The sequence below is a fragment of the Salminus brasiliensis genome, chromosome 14 (genome assembly GCF_030463535.1).
Source record: "Salminus brasiliensis chromosome 14, fSalBra1.hap2, whole genome shotgun sequence".
NCBI classification, from domain to species: Eukaryota; Metazoa; Chordata; class Actinopteri; order Characiformes; family Bryconidae; genus Salminus; species Salminus brasiliensis.
In genome coordinates this window covers 7,984,753-8,011,123 of record NC_132891.1, presented here as the reverse complement: position 1 = coordinate 8,011,123, position 26,371 = coordinate 7,984,753, and the positions used below count along the sequence as shown (strand labels likewise).

Genomic DNA, 26,371 nt, shown 5'->3' with positions numbered 1-26,371 from the left:
ATTGCACATCAGAAGTTCAATCATATTTGCTACAAAAAGTAAATTAACAGAGGAGAATCCATAAAAGTGTAGCTCTTTCTTTATGACAAATCTCAAATAAAAGGTGACTCCTGGCTCAATTTCTCATTGGTTCCCAACCCTGGTTCTGGAGGAACCCTTGCCCAGCACATTTTAGTGTTTACCCTGCTACCGACACCCCGATAATCTGAGAGAAGGAATCTAAAGACTTAAATGTACATGGTATCTGGTCCTTCAGGACCAGAATCAGAATCAGAATCAGAATCTCTTTATTTCACCAAGTATGTTACCCATACAAGGAATTTGTCTTGGTGAGAGCAACACGTATGACAAGTAACAAAGAAACACAGAACACAGTCTTAAACTAAAGGAAAATTACACTAAACAATAAATAGGGTAGGGGATAAATTAAAAAAGTAGAAAGTACTAAAGGTAATAAAGGTAATAAAGAGCTGAAAGATGTATTTACAGAAAAGAAAAGAACATCTGTACAGGTGTGCAAATAGTCATAGTGCAAAATAGGCAGAGTGCAAATAACTGTTCAGTCCGGTTTGGTACAGTTCAGTTGTAAGTTTAGAGGTTTACAGTGGGAGGTGACCACTGTGATTGAGGAGCGCTACAGCTCTGGGGAAGAAGCTGTTAGCATGATGTGTTGTGCTGGTTTTGATGGACCGCAGTCTTCTACCCGAGGGGAGTGTCTGGAAGAGGAGGTGTCCAGGATGTGAGGGGTCAGATGTAATCTTGCCAGCCCGCTTCCTCATCCTGCTAGAGTAGATCTGCTGAAGTGATGGCAGGTTACATCCTATGATCCTCTCTGCTGTCCTGATGATGCGCTGGAGTTTGGTTCTTTCTTGTGAGGTGGAGGAACCAAACCAGATAGTTATGGAGGCTGTGATAATGGACTCGATGATCGCTGTGTAGAACTGGATCATCAGGGTCTGTGGCAGGTTGAATTTCTTGAGCTGTCTCAAGAAGAACATTCTTTGTTGAGCAGAGATGGGAACCACTGTCCTGAACCATTAAAAGGCACAAGGAAACTCCTACAGGAGAAAGTCTGGCAGAGCCAAAACAGTTTCAGAAGAGAGTCAACAGCTTTGTGATAGGCGGTGGACATGGTCAACTTAACACCAGTGGAAGTAACCGGAAGTGGAAGTAACCACTTTTAGCACAGATTAGGTAAAATAGTCTGATGGGCCATGCAGCACCACCAGTGGATCACTTAAAAAACAGGGTGTTGTAAAATGCTTGACTGGTAGTGTCTAACAATTTAGATGGGGTGACCAGATGTCCTCTTTTCCCTGGACATGTCCTCATTTTTGGGACGTAAAAAATGTGTCTGGGTCTGAATTTCTCTATTTTGTAAAATATCTGGGAATTTGCATTGATTTTTGCTTTGTACTATGTTTGTTTGTATGTTTACAGTCGGCACTACTGATGGTTACCTTGAAACCCAGATTTGAAACAGAATCGTTTCATACGTTTCGACACATTGCTTTAAAGTCTGCATCAAAATGAAACATCTCATTACTGTCCCAAAAAAAAAGTTTCATTATGTCACACTGTTTCAAAACGTTTCAAATGTTTTCCTGCATTTTGGATCGCGATTAAGGAGATCTGATGATTTGACCTAAAATGCTTATATTCAGAAAAATCTTATTTCTGATCCCAGAACTGTGACTGTTTCATGACATATGACAAAATTGCCACATTCTCACAAACATTAAGATATGCAAAAGGATGTAACTATTTTCTAAGGGAAAAGACCATTTTGTTATTGTTATTGGTTAGTGGTATTATTTTGCAAATCATGACATTTGTAAAATGAAAGGATCTTCAAAAAAGTAGGTCTGCTGTTTGGGATGAAACAAATTCCTTTCAGTTCTTAAGACAGAAATTGTTGTTTTGACCATTTATTGGCCACCAGATGTCACTGTGATGATTCGTTATACAAGTTCAAATTTTTTCAATGTTTTTTTTTTTTAAATGAATGCCATCACTAGTTTACACATTCTGTGTGCTGATTTATACAGCTTTAAACACATCTGTCTATTGGTCTACATGTACCTGCATCTACATAAACCATTGGTTAAAGTGCATAAGTCCTGCCTTCTCACCACCACTACTGGTCTACATGTACGAGCATCTACATGCAGCCATTGGTCAAACTGCTTCTCACCACACTTCTTATTTAAGTATTTGTTAATATTTTTCAAATTAGCAATAAAAATAAAAATGTAATGTAACAGGGTGGTAAAAGTAACTGCTTTTATTCATTTTATTCATTTTACGTGTAAGACACTTGAGCTTGAAATGAGGAGATGATTTGTCCATCCAGGCTATTGCAGTTATTTATTTGTTTTGGTAAATGAGTAAATGTATTAATGTTCATTAAGAAACATGCATGATTCTAGATATATTTAACTCCCTCCGACTCTCATATTTACACACTTCCACGGTTCTACACATTAGGTCCACTTGAAACCCCCAGCCACTACATCCCAACCATAGCGGACCCTAGTGTCCTCATTTTTGACACTATTCCAAAATAAGGTCACCCTACATTAGATTTCATGAGAACATGGTAATTCCTGTTCACCTATTTTAACACTAATTTCAGAATATCCAGACCGTGCTTACAGTCTAAAGGTTCAAACGTTACATTATGTAAAGAATAATGAAATGAGACTGCTTCTCTAATTTATTCATTTGTTAATTTGTAGCTTAACAAGATTATCAAATTCTCTAATTTATCATTGACGTTAGTCTATTTCTGCCTGAGCAACAACGCCCCTCCAACTGAGACAGAACGGATGGATGGATCCAGATAAACACAGAGCTTCTCTCTGGGCTGTTTATAGCTTGTATTTAATTATTAATTTAGTGTGTAATTACAATTAGCCAATACTGCTAATGTACTGTCACTGTCACTGCTCAATAGTAGGGAACTCCTTGCGTCAAAATACCACAGTCCCTACATCAGTGGGCCCCAACATTGCTGTTGCGCACTGCTGCACATTTTTGTATTTCCCCTTCTTTAACACACACACTTTAACAATACGTAATATGAGCTTATTATGACTTGATTAGTTGGCTGGGAAAACACTAAAATGTGCAGGACAGTGGGTCCCCAGGGCAAGAGTTGGGGACTACTGCTCTAAACCACCTCAGTGCCTTCATTGAACCATGTGAGCTGAAGTTATGTATTGTAACACACATTTACATTGTAATGAATCTTACTAGACAATTGAGGTGAAATACAGCGTGAATGTAATGTCCTTGATGATTGGTATTCACCCAGTTAGCTCAGACACAGTGGACTACGCCACTGCCACAATACCGAGGCGCTACTTCCCTGTGCATTTTTGATGTCTGGCCTCAGGTCTTGTGATCTGAGGTCTCCCAGAGGCCCTTGGGCATTAATCATTTCCTGTCAATAACTGGACATTCACAATGCATTGAGAATTTACTGCACTATAGTGTGGCATAGGGCATGCCTTCTGCAACATGACAAGCACATTCACTATATGTCCAAAAGTTTGTGGACACACCTTTTAAAGAATGGATTCAGCTACTTTACGTTGCACCCGTTGTACACACCTGTAGAGAAGTACTGCCAATAGAATAGGACTCTCTGAAGCAGATAAACATGAACCTACTGGCATCATGCCTAATGCCAGGTGTGGGCTAGAGGGGTATAAAGCCCCCCAGCAATGCTTTTGGGATATGTTGAGGAGTTTGGGATGAGGTGAGGTGGAAATCATCCAAAATCCTGACCTCACTAATGCTCCTGTCGCTGAATGCAATCAAATCCTCACAGCAGTGCTTCTCCAAAATCTAGAAGAAACCATTCCCTAGACAGTAGAAGCAGTTACTATAACAAAAGCAGAATAAACTATTTTTAATACCCTAGATTTCAGAAGAAACAATGAATGAGCCGATGTCCCAATACTTTTGTCCACATAATGCAGAAAAATAGAGCATAGATATCCGATAATACTCCAGTCCAGCTCCACATTTTCGAGTGGGTGATAACTGTGACTTTGGCGCCATCTACCTGTAAAGATGGAGTCATGCAGTTAGATCGAGAGCCTGGAATAAAATATTCTCTAAATTCAAGTTTTACAGACAATTTAAAATGCATTAAGAAAGCTGGGGGCTTCTGCTAGTCCACGAGTTTACAGAAATGCATTTTTCAGTATCACTTTGACTACAGTACACTACAGTAGGGATATGCAGTAACTGTCACTGCCAGTCCACTAGGTGGCAGCAGTGAGGAGCATACTATCAGCCTATATCTATTAGAGCCAGTAATTATAAAGAATAGCTCCCTGCTGTTACAACCTGTTACTAAAGTCAAAATCTCTTCTCTTTTACTGAGTATGAGAAGCATTACACACACTGTCTCCTGTTTATAACATCATCTAATGAATGTCTATCTGTTTGAATTTCCTTCTGGTGTTTTCTAAGTATACGTTTTCCAATGGATCAAAACACTTTATATTAACTGTAACCAATAAACACTACAATACAGATTAACAAACAGTAACAATAAGTCAACAGAGAATGGTCAGACTAGCTGACAGAGGGTTGAGGCAACTACTCTGTCTAATTGTAAAGTATCTAAGAAGGCACATCTCAAACCTTAAACAGAAGACCACATCAGGTTCTTTTTTCTCTCAAGCCAAGAACATGTCGATGCTTCCGTGGGCCCAGGCTCAGTGGGACAGTGGGAAGACTGGAAAAAGGTTGCCTGGTCTGATGAAGCACATAAACAGGACTCCTTTTGATGTTCAGGGCTCTTCTGAGGCCTTCCCAGTCACTGGATTAGTATTTTACTTTAACACATTTGGGATGTAGAACAGGAGATTCACAGAATGACAACGCTACTGAAAAATCTGGAGGACTTCTGGGGCACAGTCAGGTCAACATGGAGCAAAATCTTAAAGCAAATTATTGTGGTCACACAAAAACCTCACTCCTGCTTTAATATGAACCTAGTAGTTGTCCTTTATAGTGTGTTATTAATGACAAATGGACCAAAATGCTCCTGGTAGAGGGCTTAGAATAAATATTTTTAGACTGACTTCCATTGCGAACAGGCGGTTCATGAAGATGATGGTGTTAAAAGCAGGAAAAATGCAAGCATAAAGATCTGAGCCACTTTGACAAGAGCCAGATTGTGATGGCTTGGACGACTGGGTCAGAACATCTCAAACAGCAGGCAGATCTTGAGGGGTGTTCCTGGTATGCAGTAGTCAGTACCTACCAGAAGCGCTTTAAGGAAGGACAACCAGTGTTTTTTGGGTGCAACATAGAGGGTAATAGAGTACTAAATGTCATGTTTGTAAGGTGTTAAAGAAGCTTAGGTCTGAAGACATGACCACATGTGTGTCACATAATAGGTGTAAAAGCAAGACAAGCAATTAATCATTTCAAAATGTTTTTAATTTTGAGGTCCAAACACACAGGGAGAAATAAAAAACGCTGAAATATGATGGTTTGAATGTTAATGTTTACAATAAACCTGTGCTTTATTGTTATGAGTCAGCTAAAGTGAGACTGCTTCGTTGCAGCGGTCCTGCTAAAGCACTGTCCATGACTGAAGCCTGTAGATTCAGTGGATATATTGCATCATGACAGTCTTACAACATGGCTAAGTGCTGCATCAAGAGGTTTTATTGCAGATAGTGCCAGCACACAAGAACCCTCCTTCCTGCAGCTATGGGGTTTTAATGTCACTGGACAGTGTGGAGACTAGTGAGGAGGTCATGTGGGATCTTAACTGGGGAAGATAAAGGCACTTCTGAAAATAAAAACCAAATGAGTGCAAATGGAGGGAGAAGGAACGGAATGGATAAGCAAAAGAAGAGAGGAATGAATGAACAAAAAGGAATGAAAAGAAATGTGTAACAGAACACACACACACAAAATGAGACAGACAATGCGCTTTCTGTATCTTCAACCGTTCATGACCATCCGCACGAGTTCTGTAATGGAAAGAAAAGAAGAGAAATGTAAGCACACAATCACTGAAAGTCGACTGAAAGTGGAGGAGGCACCTACAGCATGTCACAATGCACCATTCACACTGCAGGCTAATCTAATTATCATTCTCTAAGGATCTATTGTGCACAGAAGCACATTTCTCCTTTTCAGAATCACCTGCTGTGGCTGTGCCTTAATCTATAATTACCTAACTGACCTGCCCTGCATTTCCTGAATGCTACTGCAGTGCTATTTGGCTTGTGTGAGTTGCTGCAGATGGGACCTGCCCCCAGTAATCCTCACTTGTACCAGGGGAAGGCAACAGCAAGAGAGCGATCATCTCCTACTCAGCCAGAGCTCAGGGGTTTGACCAGATCTGGAATTCAAGAGAAAGTTAGAGAAGCTCCTCCAGGTTTTTCCTCTACTATAGGGCCAAGAGTGGAGACAGTTGGAAAACAGTACAGAGAGCTTGAACAGCCCAGCTATGAACCAGAGCTCATCAGGAAAAGGAGAAACACAGCCGCAAAACACTCAAGAAAACTCACTGCCACTGGTTGGTTAGTAGAAGTGACTGCACTGCTGTGAAAGTGTTTGGGAGAATGGAAGAATACTTCTGTGGTTTACAATTTGATGCCTTCCAACAACAATTATAGCATGTGACATTTTCCTCCAATAGAAGCCAATGTGCAGTTGCTCCTTGCTAATGACTTTAACTGTAAGTCGATGAGCTTTCATGTTCTTTTAATAAGTACAGGGAAACACATCAACATTACTGCCTGTGGTAATCGACCACATGCCACCAAAGTGGCCGACAGTTCAGGGTAACTTAGGGTACCCAAATAGGACCAATCAGATTGTTGTATTCGGCCTGGAGCCCTACTGTATTTACATTAAGCTGTCTGCTGTTAGAAACCACTTTCATGGCAATGCAGCCACCCCTGTGCTTCTAAACCAGCCGTGCCCATGTGGCCATTGCATCGCTGGGCCAGACGCATTCAGAGCATGCTGCAGCCAGGGGCCAGAGAGAGCTGCTGCTGAAGAAAACTTGAGAGTCCAAGGAGGGGAGAGAAAAACAAAAAACACCTCCACACTAACACCAGCTTTAACCAGACTCTCCAGATACAGACACGTCATGCCTCACAGGGGACCCATACCAAAATAAGTATTCAATATCCATCTCAAATGGACAGATTAATCAATAATTCAATGCAAATGGATCCTCTCAGATGTGATTACTATATCTAATTTCATTTCTAAATGACTGTAGTCGTGGCAAAAGAACAATAGGAGAGGGGATACTGCCTAGGCATGCGTGCCCATATAAAGGAATACGAAGGAGAGTCTGGATTGAAGCTTCATATGGTATACGTGACGATGGTAGGAGGAGGACGTACTCCCATGACGGCTCTCAGCCAGACATGATGTGACGAACGAAGGCTGTGGAAGACCAGCAAGAGTTAAGGCATTTCTTTTCACCACCCCCCCAGCTCATCAGTTACTCTGCATCATTTCAAGTTACTGTATAAGCATTCTTCTTTAAGTATGATGCCGTTATTAATGCAGTTTACATACATAAAAACATCTAGGCACACAGCACAGACCATAACAGAACTGGTTACGTAAACATGCATCTCCTTCTGTGGTCTGAACACTGTCCTGAGGTTAAACAAAGCAAGCCTAATTACATACTTGACTGAGTTTCACGCATCTGCTTACCTTCATAATTGATGCAGCCGTTAGCATCTTCGTGACCAGCCAGAAGCGTTTCTACCTCATCCTCGGTCATCTTCTCTCCTAAAGGATGATCAAGCATCATATATCTCAGTTATGTTTAAAAAAAAAAAAGGTTTTCAAACATATGAACATCTTTTGCAATCTCCAACTGATCTTAAATGAACAGGCTGATCAATGCTGTCTACTGTCTCCAATTCTGTGAATCTGTAGTAAAGATAATACCGCTACCAATACGCAAATGAACACACTTGCATTGAGAAAAACTGTTAGCTTGCATCACTGGATTTAGAACTACAGCTATTTGTGCTGCTTCCTTCTGACAGTGCCCTGGATATACGGAAGAGGATTATAAATACTTTCCCTGGAGAGAAGTTGGCTTACCCAGTGTGGTGAGAACATGGCGCAGCTCAGCCCCCATGACTGTTCCGTTGCCCTCCTTGTCAAAGACCCGCAGCCCCTCCACAAAGTCCTCAAAGGAGCCCTGGTCCTTATTTTTAGCAATGGCCTGGAGCATAGGCAGGAACTGCTCGAAGTCCAGCATTTTATAGTTCATCTCTGGATGTGGACGCAATGAGGAATTTATCAGATTATTTTAATATGATGCATGCGACTGCTGACTGAGTTAAAGAACTTGTATGTGGGTAAATATTGAACTCTTATAAACTTGTTCAGGTCTTATTATGTCATCTGACTGTGGATGTAAGCAACTGATATACTGAAGCAGTTGTTTTCTTCCCCCCTCGTAACAAGAGCATTCTGTTCCTTTGAGCATTTCAATTCCTACCCTCAGCTTTTGGGTTTCCAAGAACCTTAAGCACTTCAGCGTTGACGGGGTTCTGGCCAAGGGCTCGCATCACGTCCCCACACTGACTATAGCTGATCTTCCCATCTCCCGTCCGGTCAAACAGGAGGAAGGCCTCTTTGAATTCTGTAAATAGATAATGTCATCAAGAAGCAATAGGGGCAAACATGTAAAAGGCTGTTTGTGTGAGAGGTATGAGAGAAAGAAAGAGGACAGTGATGACAAGTCTCATGCAAAGGCAACAGTATGGATGAGAGCAACGCCGTCACATCCCTATCATACAAATGAATAAATAAATAAATAAATAAACTGCTTTGCTGCCACATAATTGAAAACAATGTCGACATGCCTAAAACCTGCTGTGCATTTTGGCATTTTGCTCGTTCAACCATAAAACAAATTCTAGCATACAAATTTATTTATTTCCCTAAAGGGTGAAGGACAGCAAAAGGAGAGATCTGTGGCTTTACACCAGCCGCAGAGAGGATGTGGGACCCAGCCAGTTAATACTTGTAAACCTGTGGCAAATACTTCATCACAGGTCAGATTTTTGTGTCATAATTATTGTCATCATAATCCAAATTTAATGTGGGTCTAAATGCTGCATTAATGCCTTGATGATAAAACTATAGGTAATTTACTTGTCATTGATTAAATTCATCAATAAACGTAATTGTTTACTACATAATGGGTAGGGTCGTTCATCCACTTTAATGGAGGCATATTGAAAGGACACTCCTCGGCCACTATTTCTTTGATTTTTATAAAACAATATTGATCACTGACCAGCAAAGACATGATATGATTGTTTACCTGGCTGGCCATATGTTTTGTACTCTTAACAGCTATAAATCAGCAGTGAATGCTTGCCTTTTTTATGCAAGACAATTCTCCAAAATCTGGAAAATTTGTATTTACTGCCAGTTAAATTTGTTACCATCCAAAAAGGGGCAGGGGCATTACACAAGGGCAAAGTATGAGGAGGTGTTGGGCTCATCCATACTGAAAGAAAAATACATTTTTTACAAGAATCGCAGAGTTAGGTCTGAATTATAAGTATACCACCAGTCTATACACATGCATTGTATTAATGCAAGTTAAGAGGAGGTGGATGACAGGAGTTTCAAATCAACTGCAGAAGGATGTGCCAAGTTAAACTGGGGTGTAACCCAAGGGGTACAGAGAAACACTGCACCAGCAATCAATATCAATGTCATCTCAGGACATATTGCGCACTGTCTATTCAGATCAACTAAGGGAGATCAAGTGACCTCTGAAACCTTATGCAACCTTAAGCCAGTTCAACCAGAGAGGGGTAAAAAAATACCTGCGTAAACACAAATACTTTGTCTCATGTGGCAGTTCAAAAACTATGATGACATACAGTCCTTATATAGCTCATATTACCGTATGACAAACAATGACCAGAACACACGCTATTTACTGATTAAATTGAAAGAGGCTGCATGACTTCAGCTACATAATTATGCGGATGCTGGGCCATGTGAATAGCTGCAAATGCTCACAGGAACATCACTGATTAGTCAGCATCACAGTTTTCTCAACTGAAATCTCTTTATTGTTAGTGTACTGTTGCTGTAGCACAGAAATATTATAAGTACAAAATGCTTGAGTTGAATGAAACAGCATCCTACATAAATGACATGAAAAACTGTGAAATCATCATACTGTAAAAGACAACAAGGACAAACATATACAGACCTTATATAAAACCATATAACCAGCCAGCCATAGACTAGATGTACACTATATGTCCAAATGTTTGTGGACACCTCCTAATGAATGCATTCATAGATCTGCTACTTTGTGGACACAGATGTGCAAATGCACACACACCGCTTGTCTAGTCCCTGTTTAGTATTGCCAATAAAATAGGACTCTCTGGCCTCTCATGAACCTGTTGGCACCATGACTAATTTGAGGCTTGGGCTAGAGGAGTATTAAGCCCCCCAACATCAAGCTGTGGAGCAGTGGAACCATATTTTCTGAAATGGTTTCAGAAGAAACAACGAATGAGCAGGTGTTTTAATACCTTACTGTCCATATAGTGTATTTTTCAGTCTATGGGTATTACTAGAAAGCCTGCAAATTAAAAAAATATATATGCATGTATATATTATATAAATTCCTCACTGACACACCAACCTGATGGATCAAGGACTACCTTGGTCAATCGCTATAAACCCTTCATTATGACTACTTATTTACTACTACGTTTCACTATTAAATGTTTGGTTTCCAAGTCGAAATGTAAACAATAATACTTGCACTTTAACGGTCCAAACTGACATTTACATTTTTTTTTATTAATACCTTGACAGACTGCTGATTTTTGCAGGAGTAAAAACTGTCAGATAATCTTTTTATAAAAGCTCAAACCAAGTTAAATATATATAAGCAATTAATAACCCACTGTTAAGGAGGGTAAACAATTAGAAAATATATTAATAATAATAATAATAATAATAAAAAATAAAGGAACCAACCTATGATTAGGTCACAAACCATGTGATTTATTACAGTCTGAACTCAAGCAGGATGATATACAGTCTGACTGATTTTTTAGTTTTGGCAACACTAACAAACAAAAACTCTGCAGTTAACTGCAGTGTGTGTTGCATTTCCAGTTGTTTTTGAAAGACCACCTTAAAACACACAAATGTTTAATTAGGTTTTCTTTCTGGAAATGTGATTCCTGTGTGGTTTCTAATAGGCACAGTGCTGTGTACGGTTCATTTTGGTGTCATCTGAGCAGAAGAATCCAGTCAAAACAAGCCACGACAAGGCATTGTTTAGCCTTCACGGCCAGTGCCTAGGAAACATCGGTTCATTAACTTTATGGCCATTTACTTAAATATTGCATAAGGTGACATAAATGAAAATGATACTGTTATTGAATTTTATCAATATGACTGAGTATGTGAGCTCTAATGTTAAATGTTAACAGGGTTGGCCCTCCTCCCATAAATAGCTTGCCTCTGTTGTGCTTCCTGCTCTCTGGAATGTGGCTGTTCCCCTTCAGCCTGGAAATGAGCTCTTTAACCATATAAGGTGCTGGAGGGAATACGCGCCTGAACAGCGTTGTACTGCTCATCTCTGATTAAACAAACCAGGCAAAGGATGAAACAGAACGGTATCAGTACCTAAAAGCCATTCTGTCATTGTAGCAGCACAAGTACTGAGAAGCAACATACTTTTCCCCTCCTTTTCTGGGTTTGGGTTACTCCATTACGATCATGTGGTGAAAGCAATGGGAGTAGAAGTGTCAGGTTAAACCGAGGTGGCATTTTGAATATAATACTTCATTAAAAGGGAAGCTGTACTTTGAGCTACTTCATGGAAGTAGAGCACACACCAAGTTGACGAGATTACAGCCTTCTTCCTGTGAGACACACCCTGGCATGCAGCTACAGCTGAAGGGCGCACCACGGCTGGGCTGGACCTCAAAGTACAACAAAAGCACAACAAGTACAACCAGACTAGCTCCTACACTACTTAACCACCAGCAACAATTTTCCTGCATCATTCATTCAAATTCAAGACACCCCGGCGTGCACACTCATTTAAGCGGCACATACTTGACTTCAACACCTCATGCAAACCAATACACACCAGTATACACACACACACACACACACACACACACAGTTAATCCGGACAGAAAAACACACTACAAAACAAAGACACTTGTCTCTACTTGCTCTGAGGAGATGTGCTGAACTTTAAGAGCACTCACTCACCATGTATTTGATCCAAGTTAAACTCAATCTGGAGGACACAATAGGTGCAGAAGGGGGAAATAATACATAATACACAACAGTGAGGAAAAAAAGAAGATGATAAAAGATTTGCAAGGACAGAATAGAAGTGCCATGGCAAGAAGCAGGAGATGTAGCTGGGTAGGAAATGAAGAGAAGCACTGGGTTCACTTTACTGAATGGAAACAGAGGAATAAAGGAGCATGCAGCTTTCACTTTACACAAACTCACCGAGAATCTGGTCTTCTGAGAAGTCGGACTGTTTAAAGACAAAGCGTTATTGGTGACTGAAATGTAGATAATTGTATACCAATGAAACCGTCAAATACGAACAGCCTAATGGATCATTAGGACAAAGTGAACTAACTGACTGACTGACTGACTGACTAACGCCTAGGCTTGACAAGCAAATATTCAATACGACAGCCAGCTAGTCCTGTGATACGTTAGCTAGCTAGCACTAGCTATATAGATATCAAACATATATCAAACCGCACAGCTTTACAACTGAACCCTTTCAGTACAGTTTAGTACAGTACGTTCACAGTTTAACTAGCTATGCTAGCTAAATTAGCCAGGTTAGCTTCGCAAGTAGCGTAAAGTAAGCTAGCTAGCTTGCGCAAGTGGCAAGTCCAGGTCCAGAAAGTACAAATCCACCCGCGGATTTCGCTCCAACTGCCCGCATGGCTCTACTGCAGCACAGCCATCCGGGCAGTTGGAACGAAATCCTGGAGTGGATTTAGCTCATTTCTGGACCCGGATTTGCCATCTCCGCTAGCTTGTAAAGGAATGGGAGCGAATACTTGTATCTATCTAACGTTACTTCGCCAAAAAGAAACACGAATGCTTCAGTATTCACTCTTCTACCAAGATAACTACTTAGCTAGCTGGCTAAATACACAGAAAAGCCTAAGTTACCATAGCTGCAGCCGGGCGCGGAGGGAATGTGAGAGTAGAAAGCGCCTACACGGACTGTTTGCCTTTCGGAGAGAGAGGGAAGAGCCAACTTGCGTCGACTTGTAGTGAGAAGCGGAAGAACTGCCAACGCAGACCAATATACATGCAGTCGCTGTTTATACAATAGCAATGGCCGGTCCAGATGGTGTGTCGATCTGCGATGCGAGGATCTCTCCCTTCCAACGTCATTGTGTTTCGTGTACTTTACCAAATTCAGACATGGCGATGTTCATGTATGTTTCCCTTGAGATCTTTAGCTATCTGTCTTTTGCCTTTGTGTTCCTCACAGTATATATGTTTATATATGTCTAAAAATAACTTTTTTATTTTACGTTGGTTAATTAATTGATTGTAATATATAAAGTCTGCTTCATTTATTTTTGCATTTGAGTTATTTTTATCTGGCCTGTTGTCTAAAAATCATAATCTTTATTCCCAATATATACACATATAACATATGATTATTAATACATAATAAATTAATTGTATAAATCAATTACATTTATTAATACATTGATACATGTAATACATATATTTTATACAGGTATACATTAAACTCCTATGTCTTTGTGTTATGTACATTTTTACTTAGATTTTTACTGTTCTTAATTTAACATGGACTGCTTGCAGTGTAAGCTTGCCAAATGTAAAAATGTAAATGAACATGCATGGCATACTCTGGAACTTTCTAAACCACCAAAAACACCCAAAAACACAAAAACTAAAAATTAACTGTCCCTTTAACTACATGTTACATGTATTTTACTTCTTTCTCTTTTTTTTTTTACCCCTGAGGTCCACTTTTGTTGTATGTATGGGTTTAGGTACCAAAAACAGCCCTGCACACAGACTGCATTTTCCCACATCAGTAATTCCAGCGCCTCCTTATGTGCAGATTATAGAAATAAACATAGCTGATACAATTTTTAGCATTTACTTGTATTTTCTAGAAAAATCAACACAATATCTATTTGTTCTGCCTTAAAACAGGTCAGCTGATGCTGACAGCAATGTTGACTGTTACTTACCAAGTTAACTGTGGTAAATTACATTACCCCGCCTTCCCATATAAAACCAATCCTGTTCAAACTGTACTTAAGACTGACATGTATAAATTATCTCAGTGCTGATTGGCTGCTTATTATTGTGCCTTGGATTGAAAGACTTCAGTGCAATCTAATTGAACATACACTACATGGACAAAAGTATTGGGACACCTGCCCATGCATTGTTTCTTCTGAAATCAAAGGTATTAGAAAGAATTCATCCTGCTTTTGTTGGACTAACTGTCTTTACTGCCCAGAGAAGGCTTTCTGCTAGGTTTTGGGGCATTGCTGTGAGGATTTGATTGCATTTAGCAACAAAATCATTAGTGAGGTCAGGGTGTTGGATGATCACCACCCCACCTCATCCCAAAAGTATTGAATGAAGCACCATCCATCATTCCAGAGAGAACAGTTCTACTGCTCTACAGCTCACTGCTGCGAGGCTTTATACTTCTCTAGCCCACACCTGGCATTAAAGCATGGTGCCAGTCGGTGAATGTTTAGCTGCTCCAGAGATCCCTATTCTATTGGCAATACATCTCTACAGGACTGTGTGTGTGTGTGTGTGTATTTCCACATCTGTGTCAGCAATGGGTGCAACATAAAGTAGCCAAATGCTTTCATCAGAAGTGGTGTCCACAAACATTTGACCATATAGTGTAATATGTAATATGATATCACAAAACCAGGTGCAAGGCTGATCTAAACCCATGGTAGCTATAGTCAGTCTGCCATAGTCACTGAATTTATAACCAAATCCACTCATACTGTGAGAATGCATGGGAAAATACAGGTTATGTATATAGGCCATGGGAAAAGGGGATTAATGAAAGCTACATTGACAGATGTCATGAGAGATAATAGATTTTGATCCATGGTAAATGTGAGTGATGTTTTGCATGACAATGACAGCAAATGCATGCACATGTAATAGGGCTTAGCTTGAGACATTTCACACCATAGATTAAAATACACTCCATGCTGTTATGATGCATTATTACCATTCAAGGTAAGTATAGCTTTCAGTAAAGTGATCATTAAAAATGAACATACTGTACATACTATAATTGCACTATGATGGCATTAGCATTAAAGACCACTTGAAGGTGCTGCTCAGTGTATCAGGGTAAATATCTCAAAAAATGTCAGGCAGACTCAGTTCTATCAGTGTCCTATTTCTAGATCTTGATATAGCACTACTATTCTCTTCAGAAATGGGGGGCTGGGTTGACATAGATTTCCATTTGCCTCGGAGAGCATAATTAAGATTGCAAGGAAGTGCTTTGATGTTTTATTCAACATGAAGGTTGCTGCTCTGAAATATTTAGAAAGGGGCCAAGTCACAATCGTCAGATAATACACTATTCACCATAAGCCATAACATTAAAACCACTGACAGGTAAAGTTAATAAAATTTGTCTGTCAAGAGCTGGGTTATACATTAGCATTCAATTACATTGTTATTGAATTTGATGTGTTGGAAGCAGGAAAAATGGGCAAGCGTAATTGTCATGGCTAGTTGACTGGGTCAGAGCATCTCCAAATCGCAGGCCTTGTAGGGCCTTCCGGTGTGCAGTGGTACCAAAAGTGCTCCAAGGTAGAACAACCAGGGAACTGTTGATAGGGACATGGGCGCCCAAGGTTCCTTGATGCGATCCTTAAAGGCCCCACATCAAAACTTACATTCTGCTAATGTCTCTGTACCAGATACCACAGGATACATTCAGAGTCTGTGCCTTGACAGGTCCGAGCTGTTTTGACAGCATCAGGGAAAACTGCACAATATTAGGTTTTAATGTTATGGCTGATTGGTGTATGTCCAGAAGTATCTAGAGACCCATTCTAATGAATGATTTTAGCTGCCTAACCCATTGCTGGCACAACCTGAAAAATCTCAATAGAACAGCACTGTCAAGCCGCACATGAGCCTAAGTTCACCTTGCCCAATGCTCAATGTCAGCTAGAGGGGTGTGGAGCAGTGGAACTGCATACTCTGGATCCGACACCTTGATGAGTTGGAGCGGCATTTGTGATCCAGAAGTAATCATCCAGCATCTATACCTGACCTGACTAATGCTCTCATGGCTGAATCCAATCAAATCCTCACAGCAATGTCAGGATCAACATCTAGTGTAAATCCATCCCAGAAGTGTAGAAGCTGTTACTGCAACAAATGCCTACTAATACCCTTGATTGGTTTAAAGAAATCCTGGGTGGGCAGTGTCTACAAACTTTTGGACATGCAGTGCAGTGTACATTTAAACAAATGGGATTATTTAAGTAGCCTGGTGGCTAGTTTTGGTTAGCACCTCACATGCTTCTGGGTGAATGGTTTGGGCTTTACACAGCAAAGCAGGTCAGCCAAAATCTCCAAAAACGAGGCCATGCTCAGCCTCAGTGTTTCAAGATCATCACTTACCTCCAGTGTGCTGGGGTCAAACGGGGAGTCGGAGGGGCGCAGTAGCCTGGGTTTGAGCTCAGGAGCTGGCTTTGGGGGCACAGCTGTTGTAGCAGGACAAGGGAATGGGGGTCCGAGTCTTGGTAACGTTCCACCTGAAGGAGATTTCTTAATCGATGGTTCTCTTTTCGGTGCCATATTTTTCATGAATACTCGTAGGTATGTGCTTCTGTTCCCTCTCTGTTCTGCTCTGGTTTTGTAAAGGAGGAGTGAGAGCAAGATGCTGAGAGAGAGGGAGAGAGAGCGAGAGAGCGAGAGAGAGAGAGAGAGAGAGAGAGAGAGAGAGAGAGAGAGAAAATCTGTGTCAGATACACTGTGTCCTTTGAGAGTGGTAGAAAGAGACAGAGGGAGAATGAGTCAGAGAAAGAGAGAGATATGGAGAGTGAGAGAGGGAGCCGGACAAAGAGTGAAAAGGTGAGAGATAGAGGTAAAGAGGCAGAGAGAGAGAGAGCACCTGGCAGGTAGGAAGAGTACTGGGCAGACGGGTTTACATGATGAGGAGGGCAGTGTGTGTGAAAGATGTAGGAGTGTGTGATGAGCAGAGAGAGTGTGTGTGTAGGAGTGCTGTCACAGGGAGCCTGTTTCATGACTCCCGGCTTGTTTTTATATATAGGTCAGAGTCGTGTCTGTGTGTAGGTGTGTGTATGCGAGAGAGTTTGAGAGATTGAACAGTCTCTGACCAGAGATATTAATAGGCTTGCTATTTTTATATGATTGCTTTTTTGGAATAACACATATTTCTCATCATCTCTACTCTCAAAATGCATCTACTCTGCTTCCTTCCTGTGCTGATGTGCTTAGCAAATTCCCATAGCAAGGGATTACTGCACTGTGTCCAAAAGTATACAGACACCACTTCTAATTAGAGAATTCCACAGATTCTTCTAAGAGCAGCATTATGTCAGAACTGGTACGTCTTGCCCTTGAGCTCCCTCTACAGTCAGGCTGTGTAATTTGCACTTTGAGCCACCACTAAAGTACACGCATACATGCATTTCCGGACAAGTTGAGAGATTTAGAACCATCACTGAAAGGGACAGAAGCATGTGGACTGAGGCCGTAGACTAAATATTGCAGGATTTTACACAAATATGCCTCAGGTTATGCAAGTTTTATAAGTTTTCACAAGTAATATCCTGCTAGCTTTACCAAAGTTAAACAGTACTGTAGCTTTAATCTCCATTAAACAATGTGTATGTGTGTGTATGTGTGTGTGTGGGGGGGTGGGGGGGGTAGAGTGGTAGCGGATCTGCTGAAGAAGATTGCAACCACAGTGATAGTGAACATCCGGCGAGCAGTATAAAATGCTCAGTTAGAAGGTGTCACAGTAACTGGAAGAAGAGAACGCCTTCACCCACAGACGCAGGTCCTCTTCTTTTTTGGATATGGATATGCAAGGTTAGCATTCACTTTGAAATCGATAAGACGATGATACATACTGTTGCTTTAATTCAGTTGTTAAAGAGAGAGAGAGAGCAAGCAAAGGTTTTAGGACGGCACAAATCCAAATGGAAGCCTTTGCATCACCTTTACTTCTAGGCGTGTAGCACCAAAATGTCTTTACTGTTGTTATTAACCAAATAATTTTTAATATGACTATACCATCATCATAACTTCATACACTGGCATGAATAGTACTTCAGTTCAAGGCCCTTCACTGTGCTATTTCAAAACAGGGACGCACAGTGTCCTTGAAGCGCCCCCTTGTGGAGAATCTTGAGTCTGCTTGAGTGAGTGTGTGAGTATGTGAGTGAGTTCTCAGACATCTATTAAAATGAACACACACACACACACACACACACACACACACACACAATAGATAAAAAACACAAAGCAGAACTCAGGCTAAAATCTAAACCTTATCCTTAATTAATCCTAAATGATCATGATATATCATGAAACCCCTTGAAACATTGCCCACTCTACTTCTTTTAGTTGGCCCCTCTAAACTGAACAATTTATTACATTGAGGGAACAGCTTGTTAAATGGACAGAACAACTAATCAAATTGAAGGAACAGCGTCGAATAATTGATTAAATCGAGGGAACGGGTTATGTCTCTAAATATGGATTTTCCACATTGATACTATGAGCTTCGTAGACTGCTGATCCAGGAGTGCAAAGATGGGCCTGAGGCATCAGTCATGCAGTACTCGACTATGGCCACTAGATGTCCCTCTATGCCCCTAGCATTTCCCTCTGTTCGCTCTTTCTCGTCCCAGGACGGAGAATGGTACATACGCACGCGCGCGCGCACACACACACACACACACACACACACACACACACACACACACACACACGACGAGGCTTCACAACGGTCCAGCATGCATTCATTTTACATACTGCGTATGTCTGCATTTTTAGGTTGGAATAATAATAATAATAATAATAATAATAATAGTAATAATAATAATAGTAATAATAATAATAGTAATAATAATAATAGTAATAGTAACAACACTAAAAGCATTATATTATAGATTATAGTAATTGTTATTGATGATATTCTTAATGCTATTATTTATTTATTTTAAAGTTTTGACTGTTGGGTGTGTGTGTGTGTGTGTGTGTGTGTGGGGGGGGGGGGGGTAGTAAGGACTGCAGGGGGGAGGGCAGAGGGGTGCACTGCTCTTAGTCGTGCACTCTTTCTTGCACTAATCGAAGCCTCTCCGCCCCTCGGTGGATTTTAGGCTCAATCCATCGCGCGCTCAATGGGCCTTGAAATCGCCGTTTGTGTCTCGCGCTGCAGAACAATGGCGTGAGTGGAACCCCAGCGCGAGACCAACGGCTCTCTGGACGGTGGGCCGTTATAAAGCAGAGCGCGCTCAGGTAAAGTGGGACACTGTGGGGTTAACAGCCCATCAACAGCATCCAAACCAGCTCCAGTCTGATCAGTTTCAGTTCAGCTGGTGCTTATCTGGGGCTTTGTGCTCAATATGGTGATGAGCAACACTGGGGGGCAGGGGTGTCTGAGTAGACCTGACAAGCAAAGTAGAAAAGTAACTAGCCAAATATATATATTGTGATGTGTATATAGTGTGGGGTGAAAATTTAAAGGGCACTTAGAATAGTGCACTGAGTGATATTAGATTCATGCAAATCAGTGTTTCTTTACATTCTTTCCATCCTGAGTGGGACAGTTTCCAAATTCACAGTGCCTCATCAGCAGGCCGCTGATCCCAAGCAGGAAAAAGGTCACACACGCCCTGTTCTAAACCACTGCAATTTCAGGCCTTGCACTTATTATTGAGGTTATTTCACAATAAGAGTCCTTATGCCAGCCTGTGTATCATGAGCTGCTTTAATGCATGTGGTTTACAAAATGCAGCCACACCCCCAACGATGATGTCACATCAGTTAAAAATATTAATTCATGTTAATATGCCCTCATGTAGGCAACATCTACCCCCTTTCATTAATTCATTTATTAATTCATATTATCCACCATATACAGCAGCACTGCAGTAATGTTGGTTTTCATTGTCTGGCAAAAACAGTAAAGTACAGGATGGCCAAGCTGAAGCGTCCCACTTCACCTGAACTCACCCCAATGGCCTTTTGATTTTAAATGGTTTAGCAGTTTAGAGTACACAGTGTAAAATACACACATTAAAAGTAATCACAGAACGGAAGAAAAAACCTCCATAGAAGCGTTTCTTGGGGACTAATCTGTCTCTCCTGTGGTGGAGGGCAGATGGGGGCAGGGTGATAGTGGGCTCACGTGCACGCTTTAAAAAAGTATCTGCTATGCAAAATGGAGTCTGCCGAGCGGACAGAGAAGTCACCCGTCTTCAGACCGATTAAATAGATTAATTTCCAGGCCTCACGTTCCCTAAATCTCCCAGTCAAATCCCCTCAACCCCCCTCCACAAACCCCCTCCAAACACACCCCCTCCAAACACACGCACACACACACACACAAGCATACACACACTTGTTTTTGGACAATGTTTGAACATGAGGTCATACAGCCTCATTAATATTGCATGTGTCTAAATGCCTATATATATATATATATATATATATATACATACATACATACATACCATATTTATTAGAACTATTACAATTTATTAAACATTTAAACATTTTCGGCATTTTTTGGCATAGTTTTAATGTAGCAGTCGTTGAACATGAAATTCTCCAAAATGAAAATAAGCCTTTAACATCGACAGAAGTTTTGTTTTTTGTTTAAAAACGTATATAAAGTATATATTACATGGTATATATATATATATAGTATTATATATCTATATATTACATGTTTGTACAGACAATGTCTGAAAAGAAACTTAATTTTGCAGTTTTAATGAGGCTGCCCCATTTGTCTTGTCTGCCAGGTGTGTTTTAACATCTGTTTTTTAACTAAAAAGCAGAAATGTGCTCAATGGCTTCTGATTCTCCAATTGGAAAAGTAAACTTTCTCCTTTCTCTTCCCCTTTTTCAGCTCTTTGGTGACAATAAATTGAATTATGCTGAATTAGGGGAAGGGCCTCAATTGTTCCTCAGAGGTTCTCTTTAGAATACATAATAGAATTATAGCAACTGCCCCGACAAATGTCTTCCAAAATCCCCCTACCATGCCAAATCATCAAACCAGCTGATTTATTTTTAATGGTATTACACCCCTCACGCCGCAGTGTCATGGTAATAACTGAGGCTCCTCCAGCTGCCTCTATATCACATTAGCCAAGCTTAATATTGACTGTGCAGGGCGCACTAAACAATACGCCGGAGGACAGGCAGCTTAGAGGCAGCCGACCAATCCATAAGCTTTAGCAGGAGGCTGGAGGGAGTTAACTAAGGCTCTGAAGTTGCTTTTGCCCTGAAGGAGCGGCACAATCAATAGGATGCTTAGCACCAGTCTCGGACCCACGTGGACCAACACCTTCTACAGCCGGGCTCTTCTCAGCAGCAGCACCACGCTGACAAGAGACCATGAAACCTGATGCAACTTGATTCCCTTTATTTTGCCTGTCTGTCTTTCATGTGGCCAACAAACAATCACTTTTCGTCTCACTTAAGCCCAAGCCTTTCCAGCTGCTTTTCTGCTTCTGCTTCAGAACTCCATATGCACTTTAGGAGCGACGCTGCTGACAGCTGATTTAGACATTTGTGATGTTTATTGCGGGTTGTGTGAGTAAAGGGTACAAGAGCAAGGTTTTAAGATTCAACAAATATAGGCACATTTTAAGGCCCAGTTTTACTGCTGAATTTATTTAACATTTTATTACCCTTAAAAAGGGGTTTTTCAAGGGTTCTTCAGTAAAGGGAACAGATCTACGCAGAACTCTCAGAAAAAAATTAAAGTTTCTTTGCCTGGTTAAATGATTCTAAGGCCCAGTTTTACTGCTGAACTTTTCTCAACCCCCTTTATCACAGGGTTTTCAATTTTTCATTAGAAAAGAATTAGAAACACAACTCTAATAACCATTTCAATGCATACAGGATTTTTGGTGTGGTTAAATGATACCTTTTGTAGATGGTTTTATAAAGAACCCTGAAAAGGTACTAAACAGCAGCAAAAAGTGATCCACTATTGTTTCTGTTGTTAAGAGTAACTTTAAGAGTAACAAACATAAAGGGATCAAAAAGGTCCTTTTTGGGACGATACAATAAAATAGCTACTGTGGTTCCCTTTCAGTGCGTTCTCTGAAGATCTATTTTGTAGAAGAGCCTTTTTAGAGTTTAGAGAACCTCTGCATAATGTAAGGGCTAGCTACTGTTTAAAGAATCTTTCCTAGAACCGTACCTCCAAAAAGCTTTTTTTTCTAAGAACTTTTAAAAGAGTGTAGAACATCATTAAAACACTGGACAGAGGGGTTTTTAAATATGTTTAGAGCATTTTTTTTACTTAAATAAAATTTGACTAATGTTGCCTGTGTGTGTGTGTGTGTGTGTGTGAGTGAGTGTGTTCCTCACGTTTGCAGCGCGCCACAGTGGGAATCAGACTGGGCCACTTGTGGGTAATGTGCACCTGATCACAGACAATCCGTGGCCCCGTGCCAAACACACAAAACTGTTTTAATTTGATGAAATAAATCCTCACAAATCTGCTCGCTCATGTGATTAATTGCAAAATGTCAGCTCTGCCGCTGCCGCCGTGTTTATGATGCTTATGAATCTCGCTCTAACGATTAGGTCTGTGGCTGTGGGTAGCACCAGGAATGGGCAAAATCGCTGCATTGTGTTTGCGTATACAGATTATGGCCCTTGATTAGCGGATGGGTGCAATCTATTCAGCCGCGCTCCCTCCCACCTCACTAAAGCCCCTAGGGGTATGCCCACGTCCCAAAGGACAGCCGGCTTGGCAGATGGAATCCCCCCCCCCCACCCCCCTTCCTCTCACAGTTCACCCCAAACAGGGCTCAGGTTCAGGCAGAGGATGGGCTGGACACAGAGGAGATGAAGACTTTAGTCTGTTTGGGACACAAAAGTGTGCTTTCTGGTGAAAAGAAGTACTTTCAGTACATTTAGTATAAAGGTTCTGTTAGTGCATTTCAGGATTTTAAGGCACACAAAGGCTTTGTCATCTATATTACATTCAGTTAGGCCTTGATGTGTCAGTGTAGACGCATTAGATAATACCTTAGAGAATATGAGGTCTGTAGGTTAGTATGAAAGTAATAACAGTGCCAAAAGAGGTTTTTGAGTGATGCCTTGGAAGAACCTCTTTTGGTTCCTTAAAGAACCATAAAAGAACCTTTCAAATGCATTTCTTTGTAAAGCGTTGTGCACAAGTTTTATTTTTAGCACTGTTTTTTGCTTCTTTACAGAATACAGGACATACTCTTTTAAAAATAAAACACCTGAATGGCTCTGGATTTCAGTATACACTGGAGTTCTATGAAAGTGTCCAATTCTATAGAAGCTTATATGTATACTTTTGTATATTTTTCTTTCAATTCTGAACTATATTATATGTTAGATATCACTCTCATAAAGTGGGTTCTGCAAGGGATCTTAAGTAAAGTCAACAGTTCAGTATAGAATGCTGAAAATGTAAAGCACCTGAATGCATTAATATTTGCCTGGTTAAATGGTTCTTCAAATACAAGGAAAACAAGGAAGATGGTCATATAAAGAATCTTTAATAAAGACAAGTAGACAATTTAATATAGACAAACTTTCAGTTTCAATGTTGAACTTATTTTCTTTAATACCTCATAAGGGAGGTCTGCAAGGGTCCTATAGTATAAGCAACATTTTTAATATGCAGAAAGTGGTTTTTCAAATACAAGGAAAATGTCTTGATTGCCTTTACACTAGAACCTTTAAAAATACTTCTGATTAGCACCAAAAGGGATTCACTATTGTTAGAACATTCAGCACATACACTCTTAATAAACCTCCAGTTCTGTAGACCTTTACCTTTGAAACCCCTTAGGCCTGAGGTTTATTATTCAATTATTAATCCTAATGCAGACACCATAGTGAATTATAGTGAACTGTTTGGTTTAGCATATTTTGAGGAGTGCCACATGGTTTTATGTTATGGCCTATGAAACACACACACACGCACACACACACACACACACACACACACACACTTTCCCCCTCTATGAGAAATGTAAATAATTTGGTGTCAGATAATAACTCAATATTATATTCCCACATGGTTCTATTTTAGGAGCTATGAAACTGGTGTTAATTGTGACAGTCATGTACATCTGAAACTAAATGTGACCATCCTCTGAAACATACGAAACCCATTTCTGCAACGGTAACTCTAAAGACCCTTTTAGGCGTCTCTTTTCAAAATGTGGAGTAAACTAAGGCCTATGTTAGCATTTTCACAGTTCCGCAATGTCTGTGCAGCTTTAAAAAAAGAAAAAAAGGTATTTTCTGCCTGAGTGCAGAAGGACGTCAAAGACAAATGTATCAACAAAGCTGTTCTCCGTACGCTCGGTTCCTCCAGCCACCATGTTGATATCAGTGCAGCGGAGCAGAATGTCTGGAGAGGGGTTGCAGGTGGCATACTGTGTAAATGGGCAATTTTACGCTTCCAATTATGTGGTGAGCTTGTGATATAATATGGGATTGATTTACACAAACTGGCAGACTGTCTCCCATCCCCTCCACCCTTGTCTCCGGGTCAGCTAAGTGTACTCCTTGTGCGCCGCTCACTGGCCACGATCGCTGCTAATTAAGAAAGGAAATTGCTCATTGGGTTCAAGAGTGTGTCGATAGACAAAGTGATAGTGAGGCTAAAAGTGTGTGGCCACTTTGTCCTGCCCATCGGCTCCCCTGAGTGTGTGAGTGGGACTCAGTTGGGCCGCCCGCCTGTCCCCCAGGATGCAGCCTGTAACGCTCCTGCATTCAGCTCCAATAAGCAGCAAATAGGACCTGAGCTTGGGGACTACCCTTAAAACATATGCATGTCTCTTAAAACACACACACACACACACATACATACTTTCCTGCTCAATGAGAACAGCCTTGACTTTTGTGCTAGTTTGATTCATTCGCTGTATGCAGCTACTTATTAATCATGCATATTTCAATCATTTGATTCCAGATAATATAGTCACTACAGAAGAATCACATTTGGCTCCCTTAACCCCTTAGATTCAATATTTAAGCCCACTGATTTTTACTTTCATACTTTCAATTACTATCAGAATTAACATAAATTTTATAGGCCCTAACATAGAACCTGGTGGGACTCTGCAAAATATGGCAAAATAATTGGTTAATAAACAATTCACTAAGGAGTTTTGAATGCATGTGTTTTATTTAGCCCCCCAAAACAAATTTACTGGCAAAAGTGTAAAGAAACTTTTTTTAATTTAAAGAACCACCCCACCATAAAGGTTTCACACCAATTAAAAGCTTTTCCGAGGAGCGTACGCCCACGCAAAATATATAACATTATCCAAGAGCAGAATGTTTGTCTCACACCTTACACTGCGCTTCAAGGCCTTTAAGACCCACATTTGCATCAAAGTTGTCCCCGACATTTCAGAGCCCATCACCCCAGTACACCCTCCTTTTCTGATTATTACAAGGGGCTCAGCTTTCAGCGGGGCTAGAGGGAGCATGTGTGCATGGCTTTAATTCCTATTGTATTCGTGCAGTCTCAGTGTAAGCGAGTGTGTCTGTGTCTGTGTTTTGGAGAGAGGGAGCGAGGGAGAGAAAGAGGGAGAGAAAAAGGCAGGAACAAGGACCCATCTGTCAGAGAAGCGAACGTGTCCCCCCTTTCCTCTCCAAACCGCCCCCATGGGACACAAGCAAGGGATAACTCACTTGTGGCAAGAGTTGTGGTTTTGCTTCTTTTTTTTTCTCCCCCGTCGACACAAGAAAGGAATCTCATCATAGAAATAAACCATCGTGATAAAGTAACACCACACTATTATTAGAAGAGAGGCTTGTAGGAATAGGCTGCCACCTTAGGCCGCAGGACATGATGGAAACATGCAGAAGCTAACTTGGGTTGATGGGTTTGACATGTTGACAGTGGGTGGATTCACTTCATTAGAGATTGGATTTTAATGTCCTTTCAGCTTCCTGCTTAATAATCAGTTGTTTTGTTTTGTTTTCTTCCACTAAAGAAGCAAACAAGTTAAATTAAATGAATGAGATAATATAC

The 26,371-nt window shown here is 40.7% G+C and overlaps 1 protein-coding gene across 3 annotated transcripts; it reads right to left on the bottom strand.

The window, feature by feature from the left end:
- Positions 1–5,441: 5,441 nt before the first annotated feature.
- Positions 5,442–16,978, bottom strand: LOC140534892 (myosin light polypeptide 6). Of its 3 annotated transcripts, XM_072656477.1 has the most exons (7): positions 13,237–13,343; positions 12,550–12,577; positions 8,522–8,665; positions 8,119–8,292; positions 7,720–7,797; positions 7,398–7,440; positions 5,442–6,005 (listed from the first exon to the last, which is right to left on the bottom strand). In XM_072656477.1, the coding sequence occupies exons 1-6, from the start codon at positions 13,237–13,239 to the stop codon at positions 7,412–7,414; spliced, it is 456 nt and encodes a 151-aa protein (XP_072512578.1). In that variant the 5' UTR covers positions 13,240–13,343; the 3' UTR covers positions 5,442–6,005; positions 7,398–7,411. The 3 variants fall into 3 exon arrangements, with proteins under 3 accessions (XP_072512578.1, XP_072512580.1, XP_072512577.1); XM_072656479.1 differs by lacking the exons at positions 7,398–7,440; positions 13,237–13,343 and adding an exon at positions 16,741–16,978; XM_072656476.1 differs by lacking the exon at positions 7,398–7,440 and having other exon boundaries at positions 13,237–13,342.
- Positions 16,979–26,371: the final 9,393 nt, after the last annotated feature.

What these genes read in the sequence shown, in the direction of transcription:
- LOC140534892 (XM_072656479.1), bottom strand. Translation starts at nt 16,926, where the DNA reads ATGAAAAATATGGCACCGAAAAGAGAACCATCGATTAAGAAATCTCCT. An exon ending in CTCAGAAGACCAGATTCTCG is followed by an intron (nt 8,666 to 12,549) that starts GTGAGTTTGTGT and finishes ATCTATTTACAG; the next exon opens with AATTCAAAGAGGCCTTCCTC. An exon ending in CGGCTGCATCAATTATGAAG is followed by an intron (nt 6,006 to 7,719) that starts GTAAGCAGATGC and finishes TTTCCATTACAG; the next exon opens with AACTCGTGCGGATGGTCATG.